Source organism: Mizuhopecten yessoensis, unplaced genomic scaffold (genome assembly GCF_002113885.1).
Source record: "Mizuhopecten yessoensis strain PY_sf001 unplaced genomic scaffold, ASM211388v2 scaffold9193, whole genome shotgun sequence".
NCBI classification, from domain to species: Eukaryota; Metazoa; Mollusca; class Bivalvia; order Pectinida; family Pectinidae; genus Mizuhopecten; species Mizuhopecten yessoensis.
The window spans coordinates 19,964-40,064 of record NW_018407925.1 but is presented as its reverse complement, the minus strand read 5'-3'; the positions used below and the strand labels follow the sequence as shown (position 1 = coordinate 40,064).

Sequence of the window (20,101 nt, the reverse complement as noted above, 5' to 3'; positions counted from 1 at the left end):
TCATACAGACTATCGTTAAGATAACCGTCGTCATACAGACTATCGTTAAGGTAACCGTCGTCATACAGACTGTAGTTAAGGTAACCGTCGTCATACAGCCTGTCGTTAAGGTAACCGTTGTCATACAGCCTGTCGTTAAGGTAACTGTCGTCATACAGCTCAGCCTGTCATTAATTTATGTCGCACAACCTTCGTGGTGGGTTTGTCATCAGGTTTTTTAAGTCTTTTAAAAATTGTGTAAAACTTTCTTCATCGTTCTTCTGCACATCACAAATGGAACAGATAAATCTGTCCACTATATATCTGTTTCTGTGTCCATTGCCAAACTCGATTTTACTATCCTGATATGACAGCTTTACGCATACTTTTCTCTGCCAATGCCTTTCAGTTTTCTCTGTGAACACCAGATTGTATTTCCTCGAGTGGCATTGCAAATCCAAAACTGTTTCGGACATTTTGTGACGTTCGTCGGCAATTGTTTTGATTTTCATGCTTCAACATTTTATATTAAAGGAGGAGGATGGCCGATGAGGAAGAACAAAACATCGTGCCCATGTTTCTGTGGATGGTAATGCGTTTCTTGTTGTTTTCTCCCCTTTTTTTCATCGTATTCCGCCTTGTATAGGAATGTTATTAAATTGATATTTCATTCAGGTCACAAGACAGTCTAACATGTTGTTGTCGGGATTTGCCTGTCAGTGTTAGTCGGTCAAGGTCTAAAGCACTTGGTACCGTTTGGTACTGGTAGGTGTCCGATATATCACGTTCCACACATTTCGGATGGACTTTCAAACTGTTTCTTAACAGGTTCTCAATGTTGTCCTCTGGTATCGTCTGTTTGTGTATATGCAGCTTGCTAATGGCACAGGTAAATATTTGGTTATGGATAAAACAAAAGGAAAACATTTTAGAAGTTATTGTTATTTAATCAGACAACAGAATAGCATCATTGCCTGTGTTTTTACCCTTTGGCTTGACTCCCGTCACCTCTTCATAGCTTTGACAGTAGAAACAATATCTACATTCAAATGAACTGTTAAAGCAATGACAAGTTTAGAAGGACTTTGAACCTTTCACTTAATTATCTCTATAAGGCCCATTTTCAACATTATCAAATAGAACAAACTAACTAACTCAGTTAATCAAATCTGATGTGATGAAATTGAGCGTTCACTAGATACTCGCATCTCTGTTGATAAGAAAAGTTATAAGAAAACTATAATTGGTAGATATGAAGATCTGTTTAAGAATTTGGGACACTCGTACCTTTTTATACACAAGTGTGTCTCCAATAGCTGTTCTTACGTCTCAGAACTAGTGTGTATCCAATAGCTGTTCTTACGTCTCAGAGCTAGTGTGTCTCCAATAGCTGTTATTACGTCTCAGAGCTGGTGTGTCTCCAATAGCTGTTATTACGTCTCAGAACTTGTGTATCTCCTATAGCTGTTATTACGTCTCAAAACTTGTGTGTCTCCAATAGCTGTTATTTCGTCTCAGAACTAGTGTGTATCCAATAGCTGTTCTTACGTCTCAGAGCTGGTGTATCTCCTATAGCTGTTATTACGTCTCAGAGCTGGTGTGTATCCAATAGCTGTTATTACGTCTCAGAGCCGGTATGTCTCCAATAGCTGTTATTACGTCTCAGAGCTGGTGTGTCTCCAATAGCTGTTATTACGTCTCAGAACTTGTGTATCTCCTATAGCTGTTATTACGTCTCAAAACTTGTGTGTCTCCAATAGCTGTTATTTCGTCTCAGAGCCAGTATGTCTCCAATAGATGTTATTACGTCTCAGAGCTGGTGTGTCTCCAATAGCTGTTATTACGTCTCATAGCTAGTGTGTCTCCAATAGCTGTTCTTACGTCTTAGAGCTGGTGTGTCTCCAATAGTTGTTCTTACGTCGTAGAACTAGTGTGTCTCCAATAGCAGTTCTTACGTCTCAGAACTAGTGTGTCTCCAATAGATGTTCTTACGTCTCAGAACAAGTGTGTCTCCAATAGATGTTCTTACGTCTAAGCGCTAGCAGGCGGTGACACAGTGCCAGTCTATACACGTATATTTCTTGCCGATCAATACTGACATTTCGAGTATCAAAGAGATTGAAGGAAGGATAGTTCCTTCCGGCGTTTCTCTCTATATAGTGGATAATAATGTTTTATATGCGATTTGGTGCTTTACATAGCTCAACGGCCGTATAACACACTACAAAATGAACAAGTGGACGTATGTTAGGGATTTCATCAACAGCGGTCACACGACACTTGGACTAGACGACGTTCAGAAATTAATCAGGACACCGAATTATCGATTGGATAGATAAGCTTTAATGCGCACCTCCACACCTACTTATGTGTGGAATAATGAAGACAGTGGCTGCTTACGTCCGAAACTGTACACGTGTGCGCAAAACCACGCATAACATTCTGTTACTGTTATATACATGTGACACTAATTGACCGTCAAGTTATCATCTGTTATCAAACTGAACGTCTGGAAATTCACGAGATCTATTTAAATGCCTATCGGAAAGTATTACAGAATATTGACTACTCAAATTATACATTAAAGATATTACACTACAAAGGTGTATACAATACGGCTTTACCGATAACTGATTTCATCATAGCGCAACAAAGAACGAATACATCAAATGGGAGCCCTTCGCCGTGAAGATTCGGTATCTTATCTTAAGCGAGGAAACACGAAAAAAATCCATTTAATGTAGTTGGAATAATTTTATATCAAACGAGAATTTATAAAGTGTTGATTTTACCTTTAAACTAGTTTAGTTACAATTGATCATGGAAATGCCTTAGAGACATTTTATTTGTTACGCAACTGTTCTACTTGTATTACAATGCCCAGAATCTTAGTAACTGTTTTCGCCTATTTTCTTTTGTAAATATCGTCTAATAATTTACATTATTTATATACCACACTCACATCTTACGACTGTCGGGAAGAGGTCATTTTTCAGAGGGAAAAATATCACATAGCGTCGTTTAATTAACCTTTCGATTAGAAATATCGAAGGTAACCGCGTAACGCCTCGGGTAACACTATACATACGCAGTAATGAGGCTACTGGGAGCCACATCTACCGTCTCTTTCGCCGTATCAAATGCTTCCAATCTCGTCGTCACATCAACTGACACTTACCGAGTATAACAGCTCTAATGGGACTTCCGATCTTGTGGTTACCTACACGGACCAGGACATATCTAATGTACAAGTCATTAATACCAGCGTCAGCTTTAACAGTCAAACAATACATGGCTCATCTTTATGATATATATAACTGTGTGTGTGTCGAGAGGGTGGCATTTGTTAAAGATTTCAGCTTGTTTTCGAGTTGCTACCATTGGCATGTGTCTGTTTTGTCTATGTCTCTGTACATGCTGACATACAAATTAACGTTCGTTGTAACCTTAGTTTAAACATATTTTATTGCCAAGATAATGGATTGGGCACAAGTTATTAAGCTTATATTAAGCCCTTTCCCAGAAAATAACAAGCATATATGTACAATAGTAAGAGAGAGAAAGAGAGAGAGAGAGAGAGAGAGAGAGAGAGAGAGTAATGTATGACAGATAATATCTGCCTCCAAAAGCAACAGCTCGTATAACAATGCATATTGGAGTTTGGTAGGAAATAATCAGAACTGTGTTGAAATGTGTTGAAATGTCGCTATGGAAACGAAGTGATCGCATGGTAACCGCCCCGCTCGAACCCTATATATATATATATATATGTCCGCCTGAAGAAGCCCTTGGGGGCAGAAAGGCCAAGCAGAAGATCTTACATTTTTATTATTTTATTCTATATTTTCCTTCGCAAGGACTTGTTTATTTATTATCTACTATGTATTTATACATATTGTTGAATACTGTGTAATTTAGCAACAATTCTAGATCGACATTGTTCGGAAGTCGACATCTTGGCAGCTATGATTACCGAATGATATATTTCTCTCTTGTAAATTTACTGCCAGACGACCAGTAGAATATAACAGGTTCCGACTAAAGAAGTGTCGCAGTATGATACTAGACTAGACCCCTGATTGTGTTCACTGAGTAAAGGACACATGATGCTATACTAGACCCCTGATTGTGTTCACTGAGTAAGGGACACATGATGCTATACTAGAACCCTGATTATGTTCACTGAGTAAGGGACACATGATGCTATACTAGACCCCTGATTGTGTTCACTGAGTAAGGGGACACATGATGCTATACTAGACCCCTGATTGTGTTCACTGAGTAAGGGGACACATGATGCTATACTAGACCCCTGATTGTGTTCACTGAGTAAGGGGACACATGATGCTATACTAGACCCCTGATTGTGTTCACTGAGTAAGGGGACACATGATGCTATACTAGACCCCTGATTGTGTTCACTGAGTAAGGGGACACATGATGCTATACTAGACCCCTGATTGTGTTCACTGAGTAAGGGGACACATGATGCTATACTAGACCCCTGATTGTGTTCACTGAGTAAGGGGACACATGATGCTATACTAGACCCCTGATTGTGTTCACTGAGTAAGGGGACACATGATGCTATACTAGACCCCTGATTGTGTTCACTGAGTAAGGGGACACATGATGCTATACTAGACCCCTGATTGTGTTCACTGAGTAAGGGGACACATGATGCTATACTAGACCCCTGATTGTGTTCACTGAGTAAGGGGACACATGATGCTATACTAGACCCCTGATTGTGTTCACTGAGTAAGGGGACACATGATGCTATACTAGACCCCTGATTGTGTTCACTGAGTAAGGGGACACATGATGCTATACTAGACCCCTGATTGTGTTCACTGAGTAAGGGGACACATGATGCTATACTAGACCCCTGATTGTGTTCACTGAGTAAGGGGACACATGATGCTATACTAGACCCCTGATTGTGTTCACTGAGTAAGGGGACACATGATGCTATACTAGACCCCTGATTGTGTTCACTGAGTAAGGGGACACATGATGCTATACTAGACCCCTGATTGTGTTCACTGAGTAAGGGGACACATGATGCTATACTAGACCCCTGATTGTGTTCACTGAGTAAGGGGACACATGATGCTATACTAGACCCCTGATTGTGTTCACTGAGTAAGGGGACACATGATGCTATACTAGACCCCTGATTGTGTTCACTGAGTAAGGGGACACATGATGCTATACTAGACCCCTGATTGTGTTCACTGAGTAAGGGGACACATGATGCTATACTAGACCCCTGATTGTGTTCACTGAGTAAGGGGACACATGATGCTATACTAGACCCCTGATTGTGTTCACTGAGTAAGGGGACACATGATGCTATACTAGACCCCTGATTGTGTTCACTGAGTAAGGGGACACATGATGCTATACTAGACCCCTGATTGTGTTCACTGAGTAAGGGGACACATGATGCTATACTAGACCCCTGATTGTGTTCACTGAGTAAGGGGACACATGATGCTATACTAGACCCCTGATTGTGTTCACTGAGTAAGGGGACACATGATGCTATACTAGACCCCTGATTGTGTTCACTGAGTAAGGGGACACATGATGCTATACTAGACCCCTGATTGTGTTCACTGAGTAAGGGGACACATGATGCTATACTAGACCCCTGATTGTGTTCACTGAGTAAGGGGACACATGATGCTATACTAGACCCCTGATTGTGTTCACTGAGTAAGGGGACACATGATGCTATACTAGACCCCTGATTGTGTTCACTGAGTAAGGGGACACATGATGCTATACTAGACCCCTGATTGTGTTCACTGAGTAAGGGGACACATGATGCTATACTAGACCCCTGATTGTGTTCACTGAGTAAGGGGACACATGATGCTATACTAGACCCCTGATTGTGTTCACTGAGTAAGGGGACACATGATGCTATACTAGACCCCTGATTGTGTTCACTGAGTAAGGGGACACATGATGCTATACTAGACCCCTGATTGTGTTCACTGAGTAAGGGGACACATGATGCTATACTAGACCCCTGATTGTGTTCACTGAGTAAGGGGACACATGATGCTATACTAGACCCCTGATTGTGTTCACTGAGTAAGGGGACACATGATGCTATACTAGACCCCTGATTGTGTTCACTGAGTAAGGGGACACATGATGCTATACTAGACCCCTGATTGTGTTCACTGAGTAAGGGGACACATGATGCTATACTAGACCCCTGATTGTGTTCACTGAGTAAGGGGACACATGATGCTATACTAGACCCCTGATTGTGTTCACTGAGTAAGGGGACACATGATGCTATACTAGACCCCTGATTGTGTTCACTGAGTAAGGGGACACATGATGCTATACTAGACCCCTGATTGTGTTCACTGAGTAAGGGGACACATGATGCTATACTAGACCCCTGATTGTGTTCACTGAGTAAGGGGACACATGATGCTATACTAGACCCCTGATTGTGTTCACTGAGTAAGGGGACACATGATGCTATACTAGACCCCTGATTGTGTTCACTGAGTAAGGGGACACATGATGCTATACTAGACCCCTGATTATGTTCACTGAGTAAGGGGACACATGATGCTATACTAGACCCATGATTATGTTCACTGAGTAAGGGGGCACATGATGCTATACTAGACCCCTGATTATGTTTCCTGAGTAAGGGGACACATGTTGATATACTAGACCCCTGATTATGTTCACTGAGTAAGGGGACACATGATGCTATACCAGACCCCTGATTATGTTCACTGAGTAAGAGGACACATGATGCTATACTAGACCCATGATTATGTTCACTGAGTAAGGGGGCATATGATGCTATACTAGACCCCTGATTATGTTTCCTGAGTAAGGGGACATATGTTGATATACTAGACCCCTGATTATGTTCACTGACTAAGGGGACACATGATGCTATACTATACCCCTGATTATGTTCACTGAGTAAGGGGACACATGATGCTATACTAGACCCCTGATTATGTTCACTGTGTAAGATATGTGGGAGATGATTCAGGAGCGCTATCGCAGCTACATCGTTAGCGGCGTAGACATAATAAAGATAAAATCACCATACATGAGAAGCACTAAAATTTACTGTCACAAATTCGTTGATTTAGACAACTTGCATTTTAAAATACATATTGTAAAGGGTCGGTATCCCCTCTTTCTCTCCGGCACTGGATCCGTGACGTTAGCATTGGATATTGGGTACATTAAATTGCCATAGGCTATTGGGTACAATAAACTGCAATAGACTATTGGGTACAGTAAATTGCCATAGGCTATCGGGTACAATAAATTGCCATAGGCTATTGGGTACAATAAATTGCCATAGGCTATTGGGTACAATAAATTGCCATAGGCTATTGGGTACAATAAATTGCCATAGGCTATTGGGTACAATAAATTGCCATAGGCTATTGGGTACAATAAATTGCCATAGGCTATTGGGTACAATAAATTGCCATAGGCTATTGGGTACAATAAATTGCCATAGGCTATTGGGTACAATAAATTGCCATAGGCTATTGGGTACAATAAATTGCCATAGGCTATTGGGTACAATAAATTGCCATAGGCTATCGGGTACAATAAATTGCCATAGGCTATTGGGTACAATAAATTGCCATAGGCTATTGGGTACAATAAATTGCCATAGGCTATTGGTACAATAATTTGCCATAGGCTATCGGGTACAATAAATTGCCATTGGCTATTGGGTACAATAAATTGCCATAGGCTATCGGGTACAATAAATTGCCATTGGCTATTGGGTACAATAAATTGCCATAGGCTATTGGGTACAATAAATTGCCATAGGCTATTGGGTTCAATAAATTGCCATAGGCTATTGGGTACACAAATTTGCCATAGGCTATCGGGTACAATAAATTGCCATAGGCTATTGGGTACAATAAATTGCCATAGGCTATTGGGTACAATAAATTGCCATAGGCTATCGGGTACAATAAATCGCCATAGGCTATTGGGTACAATAAATTGCCATAGGCTATCGGATACAATAAATTGCCATAGGCTATTGGGTACAATAATTTGCCATAGGCTATCGGGTACAATAAATTGCCATAGGCTATTGGGTACAATAAATTGCTATGGGATATTAGACTTTTGGTGATGTTCTGTGACGTTTTTTGTTTCATTAGTTTGCGGCATTTTACAATTTGGCGTCATTATTTAGTGACTTTATTTGACGGAGTGTCATTATATAAATACTACATTTATTTAAGGATTGAATCTTGCTTTGGTCGATTGAGTTGGTCTTGAAACAAATTTAATGAACTAAGCAGTTCATGTTGAATTTGTTTAAAGACTAACTCAATTCATCATCCCATAAAATCGACCAAAGCAAGATTCAAACCTTATAATTCAATCAACGTGTGTTTTTTCAATAATTTGAACTTGTGAAGTCCATTCTGATAGTTTGCCCCAGGTTCTGGAGCTTGTGCAAGTCTACATACTGAAGTCTGTCATTGAAGGACCATCATACAACATGATGAGGTGCGATGATAGTTCAATACAGTCAAATTATGTAGAAACAAAACACAAAACCATATTTATGGAATGTGAAGCTGCAGTAATTTGACAAGATTAGCATTGCATTTGCGTATGATTTTGCGAAGGGAGATAACTATTCGCATGTTTAAACAATTGAGGTTTCACATTTTTATTGAAGCAACACAAGTAATTGTTCAAACAACCAAAAACGGTTTATCAATATTTCTGTTCAATTACTGAAGTTGACAATAACAATACCGAAGTTCCCATTATTCCGAACAGGACTGAGAGTGTGTGTGTGATAGAATAGACGTCACAGAGGTCAGTGACATCCTCCAGATTTTGAAACTAGGAAAAGCTTCTGGTTGCGACGACAACAGTCACCATTTGTTACAATACACATCTCCTACTGATTGTAAACCATTAACATTATCGTTTAATATGTCGCTATATACTTGTACTTATCCAGCTAAGTGGAAATCAGCAAACGTTATGCCCCTTTTCAAAAAGGGTGATAGGCATTCTCCATCAAATTACCGACCGATATCATTATTATCTTCTGTAGGCAAAGTATTTGAGAGTTTTTTTTTTAAACATGTTCATACTTATTTTATGAGGAATTCTCTCTTCTATGAACACCAGTCTGGCTTTATGCCAGACCATTCTAATGTTTATCAATTAATTGAAATTTATCACAATATGTGCATGGTACTTGAGAAAAAAGAACATACATGTTTAATATTTATGTGACATATCAAAAGCTTTTGATAGGGTTTGGCACTTGGGGCTATTGGCAAAATTGAAATCTTATGGAATTACTGGAAACCTTTTAGGATGGTTTAAAGATTATCTTCGTCATAGAAACCAGAGATTTTTTTATTGCTGACTCGCTTCCATTGGTTTTATCAATGCAGGAGTACCGCAGGGTTTCATTCTTGGCCCTTTACTTTTTTAATATATATGAATGATATTGCTGAAGTTTTACGTTCTACATCTCGTCTTTTTTGCCGACGATACCACTATTTTTAAATCCTCCACACTTTGTGTTGATATTGAAACCGAGTTAAATCAAGACTTACTGTCGCTCGATTCATGGGCAAAGCAGTGGCTAGTAAGTTTTAACCCTGGTAAAACCGAGGTTTTGTTTATAACTAGTCCGTAAATCTAAGTGGTCAACTTGATCTTATCTTTGGTGGTGAAATTTTAAATTTTACTGAAACGCATAAACACTTGGGTCAATTTAAGAGGGTCTGATCATGTCAATTATGTTTATAATTCTGTAATGAAAAAGATAAATGTACTCAGGAAGTTAAAATATATTCTTAATAGGAATACTTTGTTGAAAATGTATACCACTTTTATTTTACCTGTGTGTGAGCACGCCTGTGAATTGTGTGAAGGGTGAACTCTTAACGAATTATATTTACATTTGCATGGCATTGTCACTATATAGCCTCTTTGAAAGCTGTGTCGTTGATAGGACTTTAATTACCATGCATCACGAGACACAATTCTTAGCGTATTAATACAACACTGACCGGAACTACAATATCCAATATAAATAAACATGACAGCTGCTGAAATATCGCTGGGCATTGTGAGATTTGACAATGCCATTGTAAATTTATGTGCAAAATAAAAAATAAAATAAAAAAAACATTTTTGTTACAACGAAAACAAGACCAATGTCTGCAATATCGTACAAAATGCACATCGGTTGAAATCACCAATGCCGGCAATGGAAACAATTTTAACGCTCATGCAATTTATCAGAAATATCATCTGTTACACTGCACTGATCAACAGGGGTTCGTTACAAATGTCTGAAAAACACATATTATATAGACCTACTGACACATATGTTACAGACCTACTGATATGAGTCACAGCACACATAAACATTTCAGACATTTGTAATGAACCTGTGCTCCGTCGCAAGATCACTCACTTCAAACGCTATCTTTCACGCGTCTCGCATCCACCATTCCTCAGTTTCTGACGACATGTCAAATAACGAAGTTGTTAGAGAATCTACCGACTGTTGTCAGGTTCCCATACAATCAACAAATACATTCACGCATGGATTCTTCAAAAAATGAGCAAAGAGAAAAGTTCGAATTAACTTACAAAAATAATTCCCTCGTGGAGGGCAAGGTCGGATTTACGGTGTTCACTGTATTTGTCCATGCGCGAAATTTGTTCCGGGGGAAAATCGAAACAATTTCAAATATTACTTTTAGCTCAGAGTTCTATTGATAAACATAAATCACCCTATAGACATATCATACGCAATTGTATTGATACTGAATTGTGGAATAAAATTAAGTGTTTATTAAAATTTCAAAGTACTACTTTGTTTGCCAATCAGCACGCGACAATACGTTGTTCAAACTATTGAACGAAATTGTGTGGACTGTCGATAAGGCGGGCATTTTTAATTTTAAATATAAATTATAAGTTAAAAAAGAACATAAGAGGCAGAGAAAACGTAAATATAAGTATTGAACTGTTTTTGAATGGGATTTATGATCTATTTGAATGACACAGCTTTGCAAGCAAACAAATCATAATCCGCGCTTAAGGAATTACTCAAAGAGGAGCATCACGTATCATTACTGGTCTTCTGTCATATGTAAACAACACTGCTTTATACATTGAAACAGGGTTGGAATAGTTATCAGACCGAAGAAAATGGAGAAAACTGCAGTTGTTTTTTAAGACGAAAAACAGTACTACTCCTTATTTTCTTAACGATCTCTTACCATCTACGGTTGCTTTTAACAATCTCTATCCACTTAGAAACAGAGATGATTTTGTCGTTCCAAATCATAGACTTTCTTGTACACGCTCTTCTTTTTTACCGTCAACATTACTTTCTTGGAACGGGTTAGACGTGGAAACAAGATCTTCTCCTTCGCTTTTTACTTTTAAATCCGCTATTTCACATCCAATTAATCAAAAAGCACCATCTTTTTAAAGTTTTGAAGAAAGAAAACTCAATGTATTGAAAACAAAGTTGAGATACAAATGTAGTCCGTTAAATTATGACCTTTTTAGAGTAAATCTGACTGAGAACTCTGAATGAATTTGTGGATATCCTTGAGAATGCCTACCACTTCTTTTTCATATGTCCTCGTTAAAATATACAAAGACGTACTCTTCTTTCAAATATAGATGAATTAAATCTGGATGTTGTCATTGATATAAATTTACTGCTCATAGGAAATGAAAATCTGTCGGTAGAAGTAAACACTTCAATTCTTAGAAATGTGCAAAAGTACATAAAATCTAACCAAAGGGTTAGTTAATGTGATAGGATATTTACTCATCATATTTGTATCTGTTGTATTATTTCATATATTGTATAACAAAAAAATGTATTCATTGTGATCAAATTATGCTATTTCTCAATGTATGTAAACTTTATTGTGGAGAAGGCCTTTGTAATGTTGATATAACTTGTGCCTAATCCGTTTGCTTCATTTATGCAATAAAATGTGGTTAAATCAGTCAATAAAACAATATAGGGGCTGCCGAAGGTGTCTTACACCTTATCACATATATATCTATTCGTTGAGGTGTGAAAGTGAGGCTTATGACAATTTAGACTGAAAGTGAGGCTGTATGACAATTTAGACTGAAAGTGAGGCTGTATGACAATTGAGACAGACATGCATGCGTATGTACTCATTCATGCAAAGAAAAATCGTAACTGTATGCAATCGTCTTCTCCTGACAAAAAATAATATTCGAAAGACTAGAAAGCTGGGGGTTTTTTTTGTAAGCTTCAATTATATACTGTAAACTGGTATTAGCCAATCTTATATATCAGCTCAACGACGACGATTTCTCAGCTCAACAGGTTTAGCTCTTCAACTTTCTATAACATGCAGGAATATAGTGTCTTAATATTTTGTGGTTGTTATCCAAATTTTGCGCTTTCGAATAACTGCTAATTTTTAGTATTGCATCATTATCTTAACACAAATGAATAACAATAGTCGTCAGCTGAAAGTGGTGATTCTGATGATTATCACTGATGAAGTCGCCGAATATTAAATAATATGTAAATGTAACTGCTGATGCTGATTTTCGAAACTGTGATTACTTACACGGGCTGGTTTTTATAGCAGACTACCAAAGACATCTGTTTGGGCCCCTTTTTAGATGAATTGCACTTGTACATGTTGTACATACACGATAACTTTTTGAAACATGCATTTCATGCTCAATACATTTTTACTGGTAAAAAAATGGGATGAAAAAAACAATAACACTGATTACACATTTCACTTTTCATAAAAAAAAAAAATTACTGAAAATAAATCGCTACCAATTGATTGAATATGCTTTAAACCATATGATGGTTTGAGAAAACCACTGCATTACACGCCTGTAGTTAGATCAGGTTACGCCACGTGGCGTGAGGGACTCCGATTTGTTTGACGTAATTGAATTGGCTTATATATGTTTGATTTGCTTCCGAGCTTACAATATATATGTGTGTCAGGCTAGAGAACAGCTGTGTACTGAGTAACCCAATGGGCTATATTTCACTACATCCTCAGACGTACCAACATATTTATACAGCCGTTTCGATCATGCATAATGATAACCTCTGATTCTGCCGCTTAGATCATTTATATCGATAACCTTTCACACTTTTCATGCGATTGACAAAAAAGGCAACTGTATATGTTTTGTAAGTTATATATAAGGATGTATTTGATATGTTGGTATGTCTGTTTAATATACAGCCATATTCTGCGGTCACTACGTACAATTTTATGGCGCATAAATATACAAGTGTATGCTAGATACTGAACAACACGGGGAAACATAAGCTGTTCATATATTTGGGCCTCGATTTTATTAATAATTTCTGTCTGATGTTAAATAGGAAGTGAACTCCTATATACATACTCTCTAAACAGCTTCATAAATTTCGAGATCTTCCACATAAGGATTTTTTGGCTAGATTGAATACTAGTAATTCCTGTTCTTACTAAACCATAATTTATTAGGAATTATGTATGTTTCAATATTTACACATTTCCCGTTGTTTGGCTTCTTAATCAAGCTACCAACACAAATATCTGTAATAAGAGCGCAGCTCTTCCTGCGCCGAAGTCGCAAGAAGCGAAGCTCTTTTCCGGTAACATGTACGAACAATTGAAGTCATTGTAACGTCCTTCGTCACGGAAGTAGCTAGTATAGAGCTACCGCGGTCCTATTTTTACAATGCTGTTTGGCTTTACTACACATTCTCAAAAATATCTCTTTATTTGATAATTTTTTTCTATGGTTATGTAAATTCATGACATTAAAAATTATAGAAACTGAAGCTTTTTTCAAATTTTTAGTCTTTTCTTCTCTCCACCCAAACCGGAAGTATATGTTTGGGCTATTGTGATTCTCTTTTTACACGATTTAGAGGGATCAGGCAAAGTATTTCATGTCGGAAAATAAAATTGGAATTTAATCACCGACATACTTAACTTTTATAATAACAGATAATAACAGTTATATTTGATAAACAAGACATCTTCAAATATGAAGTCCCTCTACTGGGCCTCACTCTTTCCGCAACATTACGCTGAGGCCATAGACGGGGCAATTAAATGCAACAGTACCAAATGCATTTGTGTTTTCTCTTGAACTGTATAATTCATTCGAATGTTTTTCTTTACTTATTATTAATTTTACATTTATTACTTTATCGCTATAAAACGAATATATAGATATTATTTTAAATAGTGTTATTTAGAAAATAAGATTAAAAAACAACAGCATTTAGACGCTTCTCTCGTTTCAGGTAATGCTTGTTTTCAAAATGAATGATTTTGCCCAGCAACAAATTCAAGTATATTATAAAAAAAAACAATTACAGGTAAATTTTGAATGTATTAAAATGGGTAATGTCATGATTCAAAAATTATACTATACTATCGAAACAAATGTACGAGCTTCGCTCTCTCCAGGCCATGCCTGAGTCATATTAAGAGCGTAGCTCTCGGGCGCCCGAGCGAAGCTCTTTAATGGTAACACATGCGTGCGTAAACAGAGTTGCTTCCCCTTTCTTCACCTTGCCTTTAACAATTTTCGTCCGGAAGTAGACGTCCAGTGGGGAAACAGGAAGTGTATCCTTGAAGCAAAGACAAATGTGTTTCAACCCATACATGAACATCTTTGTATAGTGAAAACAATACCCATGTTTTATTACTTATTTATTTAGGTAAAATCTTATATACATTCTGAGTGAAAATAAATTAAATAAAAAATAAATTTTGATACTACATATGTAGCAGGCATGAAACGTCGTTCAGAGATTATCATACTATGACGTCACAAGCACGTCACACTCCATTGGCCTTCATCGGTTATTTCCGGAAGGATGAAAAATAACCGTAAAATCTTGGAACTGCTAGCCGTTGCATTTATCTCTTTGTCGGTTCTTCATGACTTTTTAATTTCAGTTTTTTTTGTTTTCTGAAGATCCATTTTGTCATCAACCATGTTCTGTTAAAATTTCTACCGGGAGATATTTTCAAAAAGAGCCGCATTAAACCAATAGGTCAACGTGTACAGTCTTAAATTTCATCAGCTTCTGATTCGATTTGTTGTGTATATGAACGAAATAGTTAACATTTTTGAAAGTCTGGTTATAGTCTTTACATAATTCATGTATGCATCACCACGCATAAAAGAAATATTGGATAATTCATTTATGTCGAAATCAACAATACTTGTCCAGACAACGAACCCGAGTTTAACGCCATTTTTCAGCAACGTATCACATTTTCACAACGCATGGTCGGGCAGGTAACCGGGATTGAATCCGGCCATCTTGGTGAAGACGAGCGCGCTATCCATTGCGCCACCGACCCATCATATACGTTACGCACAAGAACAAATATCTACTTTAGCTTTGAAAATGGCGTCATTGATGCAAAAAATATATTGCGAATACATTTTTAACAATCATCAACGATACAAAAAATCTACATACGGGAGACCGGGGCAAGTTCGGCCACCCCTGAAATATTTATTTGAGCTATTATTTACAACTTTAAAGATCTTAGCAGTTTAGTTAGCTGGGCATTCACACAAAAAAAATAGCGAGGAAAACTCTAATTTAAAGTTACTAAACAGGAGAAAATTACTTTTGACAGGGTAGAAAGAAAATCATGATCTCGCTTCTAGTTATGCGAACTTTCTGTAAACGGAATTGCTATTTTTTTTACGGTCAAACGCTCACTACCATATTGTTGTACGATAAGAATTTATTGAAATATAAATATGGGCCCGGACAGTTTCGGCCAATGATACCGTGCCTTGTTCAGCCCATGTAACACATAAAAAGTCGTAAAATTGGCGGTAAAATCTGACGTTGCATGCTTTATAACGTCATAATTAAGCTGATTCCAATGGGGCCGAATTTACCCGAATGCCTGTCCGAACTTATCCAATGGCGGGGCTCGTTCGGCCATCAGATCATCCGACAGGGAAAATTACATAATGTTCAAAAACCGACGTGCTGCCATACTTCCCAAAACGGACTTTAAAAACAGGGTCGAATTTGCCCCGTTCCCCCTATTGTTATATCATTAGAGTTTATGTTTTATTGTTATCCCTCAACTAGCCGACTTTAAATAAATTTTATCTTACCTCATTCTGAAAGCAGTATTATCTCATTCTGAATCAGTAAATATCAGAGATCAACAAAAGCTTCGCTCTTTTAAGGCTTTGCTTTTTCATATTATATTAAGAACTACGTTAATATTTCTTATTGGTAACTGTCTTTCCGTCATACTCCGTCATACTCCGAGTAATCGGGGACCAATCATGTTGTGACGTCCTTTTTGCCGGCATACCATACCACAACATCCAAGGGCAGTCTTCGTGGCCTTCAAATGACCTGGCGCGGGGGTCGATCTGACGAAGTCGACATTCTTGTCCTTCTGTGATCCTTCCGGGAGGTCTATTACGACTCACAGCCACCTGACTCAGACCGGTGTCTATAATAGATGGTCGGGGTAACCAGGGATCAACTGGTGTGTCTAATAAGCCCTATCATTATTGTTGTTATTTTCATTTGATGATTTATCCGGGCGCTTGCTCCCTGTGCTATATTCAGCATCAGGAGCAGATATGAATGTACATCTGGTTCACTTTAACGTTACCAAGATGTGCGTGCGCAGGCATGTGTGTATCACTGTACTTAACAGACTAACAATGGCCTGGCTGTAAAATAAGGCAATGCCTATATTGTTTGCGATTTCCATGTCGGAATGTCTTCGCAAATCCTGCATGCTTTTTCAAAAGCTCACGATCAATTAAAATAGCGTACCCCTTATAATTCCGACACCTGCCGACCTGTAAATGTAAATAATATCACTTTTGAATGTTTTGAGAGGAAATCTACCAGTAAAAACACAATTCCTAAATGAAGCGTTACAGTCGTGACTGCGAGCCTATATTTGGTCACTATCGGGCCCCTAAACACTGAATGGTTATATAAAGATTCCCACGTGGTAATTAGGGGAAAACTTAAGTAACCAAAATTTCTTCATCTTAAGGTCGTGTAATCAAAGAGTAAGAGTCACTGGATAAATAGATACCAAGTGGATGTTGCTTTGTGTAATATCTAATTAAGTTAATGAAAATAGCATGCCCTTAACTTTTAACTGGACTCAGCGATGACAACACAATAAGTTGTTTTAACTGGACTCGGCGATGACAACCCAATAAGTTGTTTTAACTGGAATCGGCGACGACAAACCCAATAAGTTGTTTTAACTGGACTCGGCGACGACAACCCGATAAGTTGTTTTAACTGGACTCGGCGACGACAACCCAATAAGTTGTTTTAACTGGACTCGGCGATGACAACCCGATAAGTTGTTTTAACTGGAATCGGCGACGACAACCCAATAAGTTGTTTTAACTGGACTCTGCGATGACAACCCGATAAATTGTTTTAACTGGACTCGGCGACGACAACCCAGTAAGTTGTTTTAACTGGACTCGGCGATGACAACCCAATAAGTTGTTTTAACTGAACTCGGCGACGACAATCCAATAAGTTGTTTTAACTGAACTCGGCGACGACAACCCAATAAGTTGTTTTAACTGAACTCGGCGACGACAACCCAATAAGTTGTTTTAACTCGGCAATATACCTTGATTAATTCTTGTTTTAGCTTGATGCGACAATTATAAGTACGATAACTACAACCTGATTAATTCGTGTTTTAACTTAAAACATGAATCGAAAGTTATTTTGAGAGCTTCTGAAAACGTCTGTTTCCTTTGTCAAGCAAAGAGGTCAAATGAGTGTTGTGTCGACTCTAAGTCAGCAATCAAAAACCACCCACCCTATCCTCATCCAACATTTTCCACCCTCCTTACCCTCATACCACCACTTCCACCCACCCCACCCTCATCACACCACTTCCACCCACCCTACCCTTATCCACCCTACCCTCATCCCACCATTTCCAAAGTCCCTACCATCATCCCTTCACTTCCACCCACTTCCATCCTCCCCACCCTCATCCCACCACTTCCACCCACTACCACCCACCCTACCCTAATCCCACCACTTCCACCACTACCAGACACCCTACCCTCATCCCACCACTTCCATCACTACCACCCACCCTGCCCTCATCCACCCTACCCTCATCCCACCACTTCCAGGCACTACCACCCANGCCCTCATCCCTCCACTTCCACCATCACAACCCACCCACCCTCATCCCTCCACTTCCACCCACTACCACCCACCCTACCCTCATCGCACCACTTCCACCACGACCATCCTCCCCACCCTCATCCCTCCCCTTCCACCCACTACCATCCCCCCCACCCTCATCCCACCACTTCCACCATCACAACCCACCCACCCTCATCCCCCCCCTTCCACCACTACCATCCTCCCCACCCTCATCCCACCACTTCCACCATCACAACCCACCCTACCCTATTCCCACCAGTTCCACCCACTACAACCCACCCTACCCTCATCCCACCACTTCCACCATTACAACCCACCCAACCCTCATCCCACCATTTCCACCATTACAATCCACCCTACCCTATTCCCACCACTTCCACCCACTACCACCCTTCCTACCCTAATCCCATCACTTCCACCACTACCATCCTCCCCACCCTCATCCCACCACTTCCATCACTACCATACTCCCCATCCTCATCCCACAACTACCATCCACCATACCCTTATCCCACCACTTCCATCACTACCATCCACCCACCCTCAGTCCACCACTTCCACCATTACAACCCACCCTATTCTATTACCACCACTTCCACCGCTACCATCCACCCTAACCTCATCCCACCACTTCCACCACTACCATCCTCCCCACCCTTATCCCACAACTACCACCCACTACCACCGACCCTACCCTCATCCCACCAATATTATCACTACCATACTCCCCACCCTCATCCCACAACTACCACCCACCCTACCCTCATCCCACCACTTCAACCACTACCACCCACCCACCCTCATCCCACCACGTCCACCATTACAACCCACCCTACCCTATTCCCACCACTTCCACCCACTACCACCCACCCTACCCTCATCCCACCAATTCCACCATTACCACCCACCCTACCCTCATCCCACCAATTCCACCATTACAACCCACCCTACCCTCATCCCACCTTTTCCACCATTACAATCAACCCTACCCTATTCCCACCACTTCCAACCACTACCACCCACCCTACCCTCATCCCACCACTTCCACCACTACCACCCACCCTACACCTCCCCACCACTTCCAACCACTACCACCCACCCTACCCTCATCCCACCACTTCCACCACTACCACCCACCCTACACCTCACCACTACTACTGCCACTACCACCCACCCTACACCTCACCACTACTACTGCCACAATCTCGTATTATTTCTTCGGACTTTATATTAAATGCTAAGGTGCCTTTGTCTTTAGAGTGACCCGTCCCGTGTTATCTTACTGTGTCCACGAGTATGAATAAAACGAGATATTTTTTGGCGATTCAGTATGCACTTCCTCACACACTGAAGAATTTTGGCGTCAGTTTTCTATTCCTGTCAACAATGAGTTGTTATGGGAGGCTCAATTAGGTTACCTAGCCATAATTACTACAAAAATATGAAATCAGCTTACTCATGATGTGTTTGTCTAATTCCCATCGCGTACTGCACACTGGCTAATATGAAACTTGAACCGTACCGATTTCATTTGTTAACTCGAGTTCTCCCAAAGGGTTCACTATGTTATTAATTACATCTAATTATACTCTGAAAACTTTCATCCCCAAGTTCTCAACAATTGATTAAGATTTGCGAACGCAAGAATTTGATTTTCGCTTAGATGATTTTGGACAATTAAATGGAAATTTTAAAATGAATTAATCCTTTCGCTGCTGATCTGCTCTAATCCGCTGTCTCTGTCGTGAACAGCCTTCTGTTAGCGATAATGTGATGCACGCGGCGGCAGACCAGGTCCTGTTATATTACGTAACTAGGATGTGGTGCACAAAACAGACG

General features: G+C 39.5%; 1 protein-coding gene across 1 annotated transcript; it reads left to right on the top strand.

Moving 5' to 3' along the window:
- The first annotated feature begins 520 nt into the window (after positions 1-520).
- LOC110457529 (extensin-like) lies at positions 521-19,525 on the top strand. The gene is made up of 3 exons (XM_021508853.1): positions 521-568; positions 808-868; positions 17,844-19,525. Exons 1-3 carry the CDS (start codon positions 521-523, stop codon positions 19,523-19,525), a joined length of 1,791 nt encoding a protein of 596 aa, XP_021364528.1.
- The last annotated feature ends 576 nt before the right edge of the window (positions 19,526-20,101 follow it).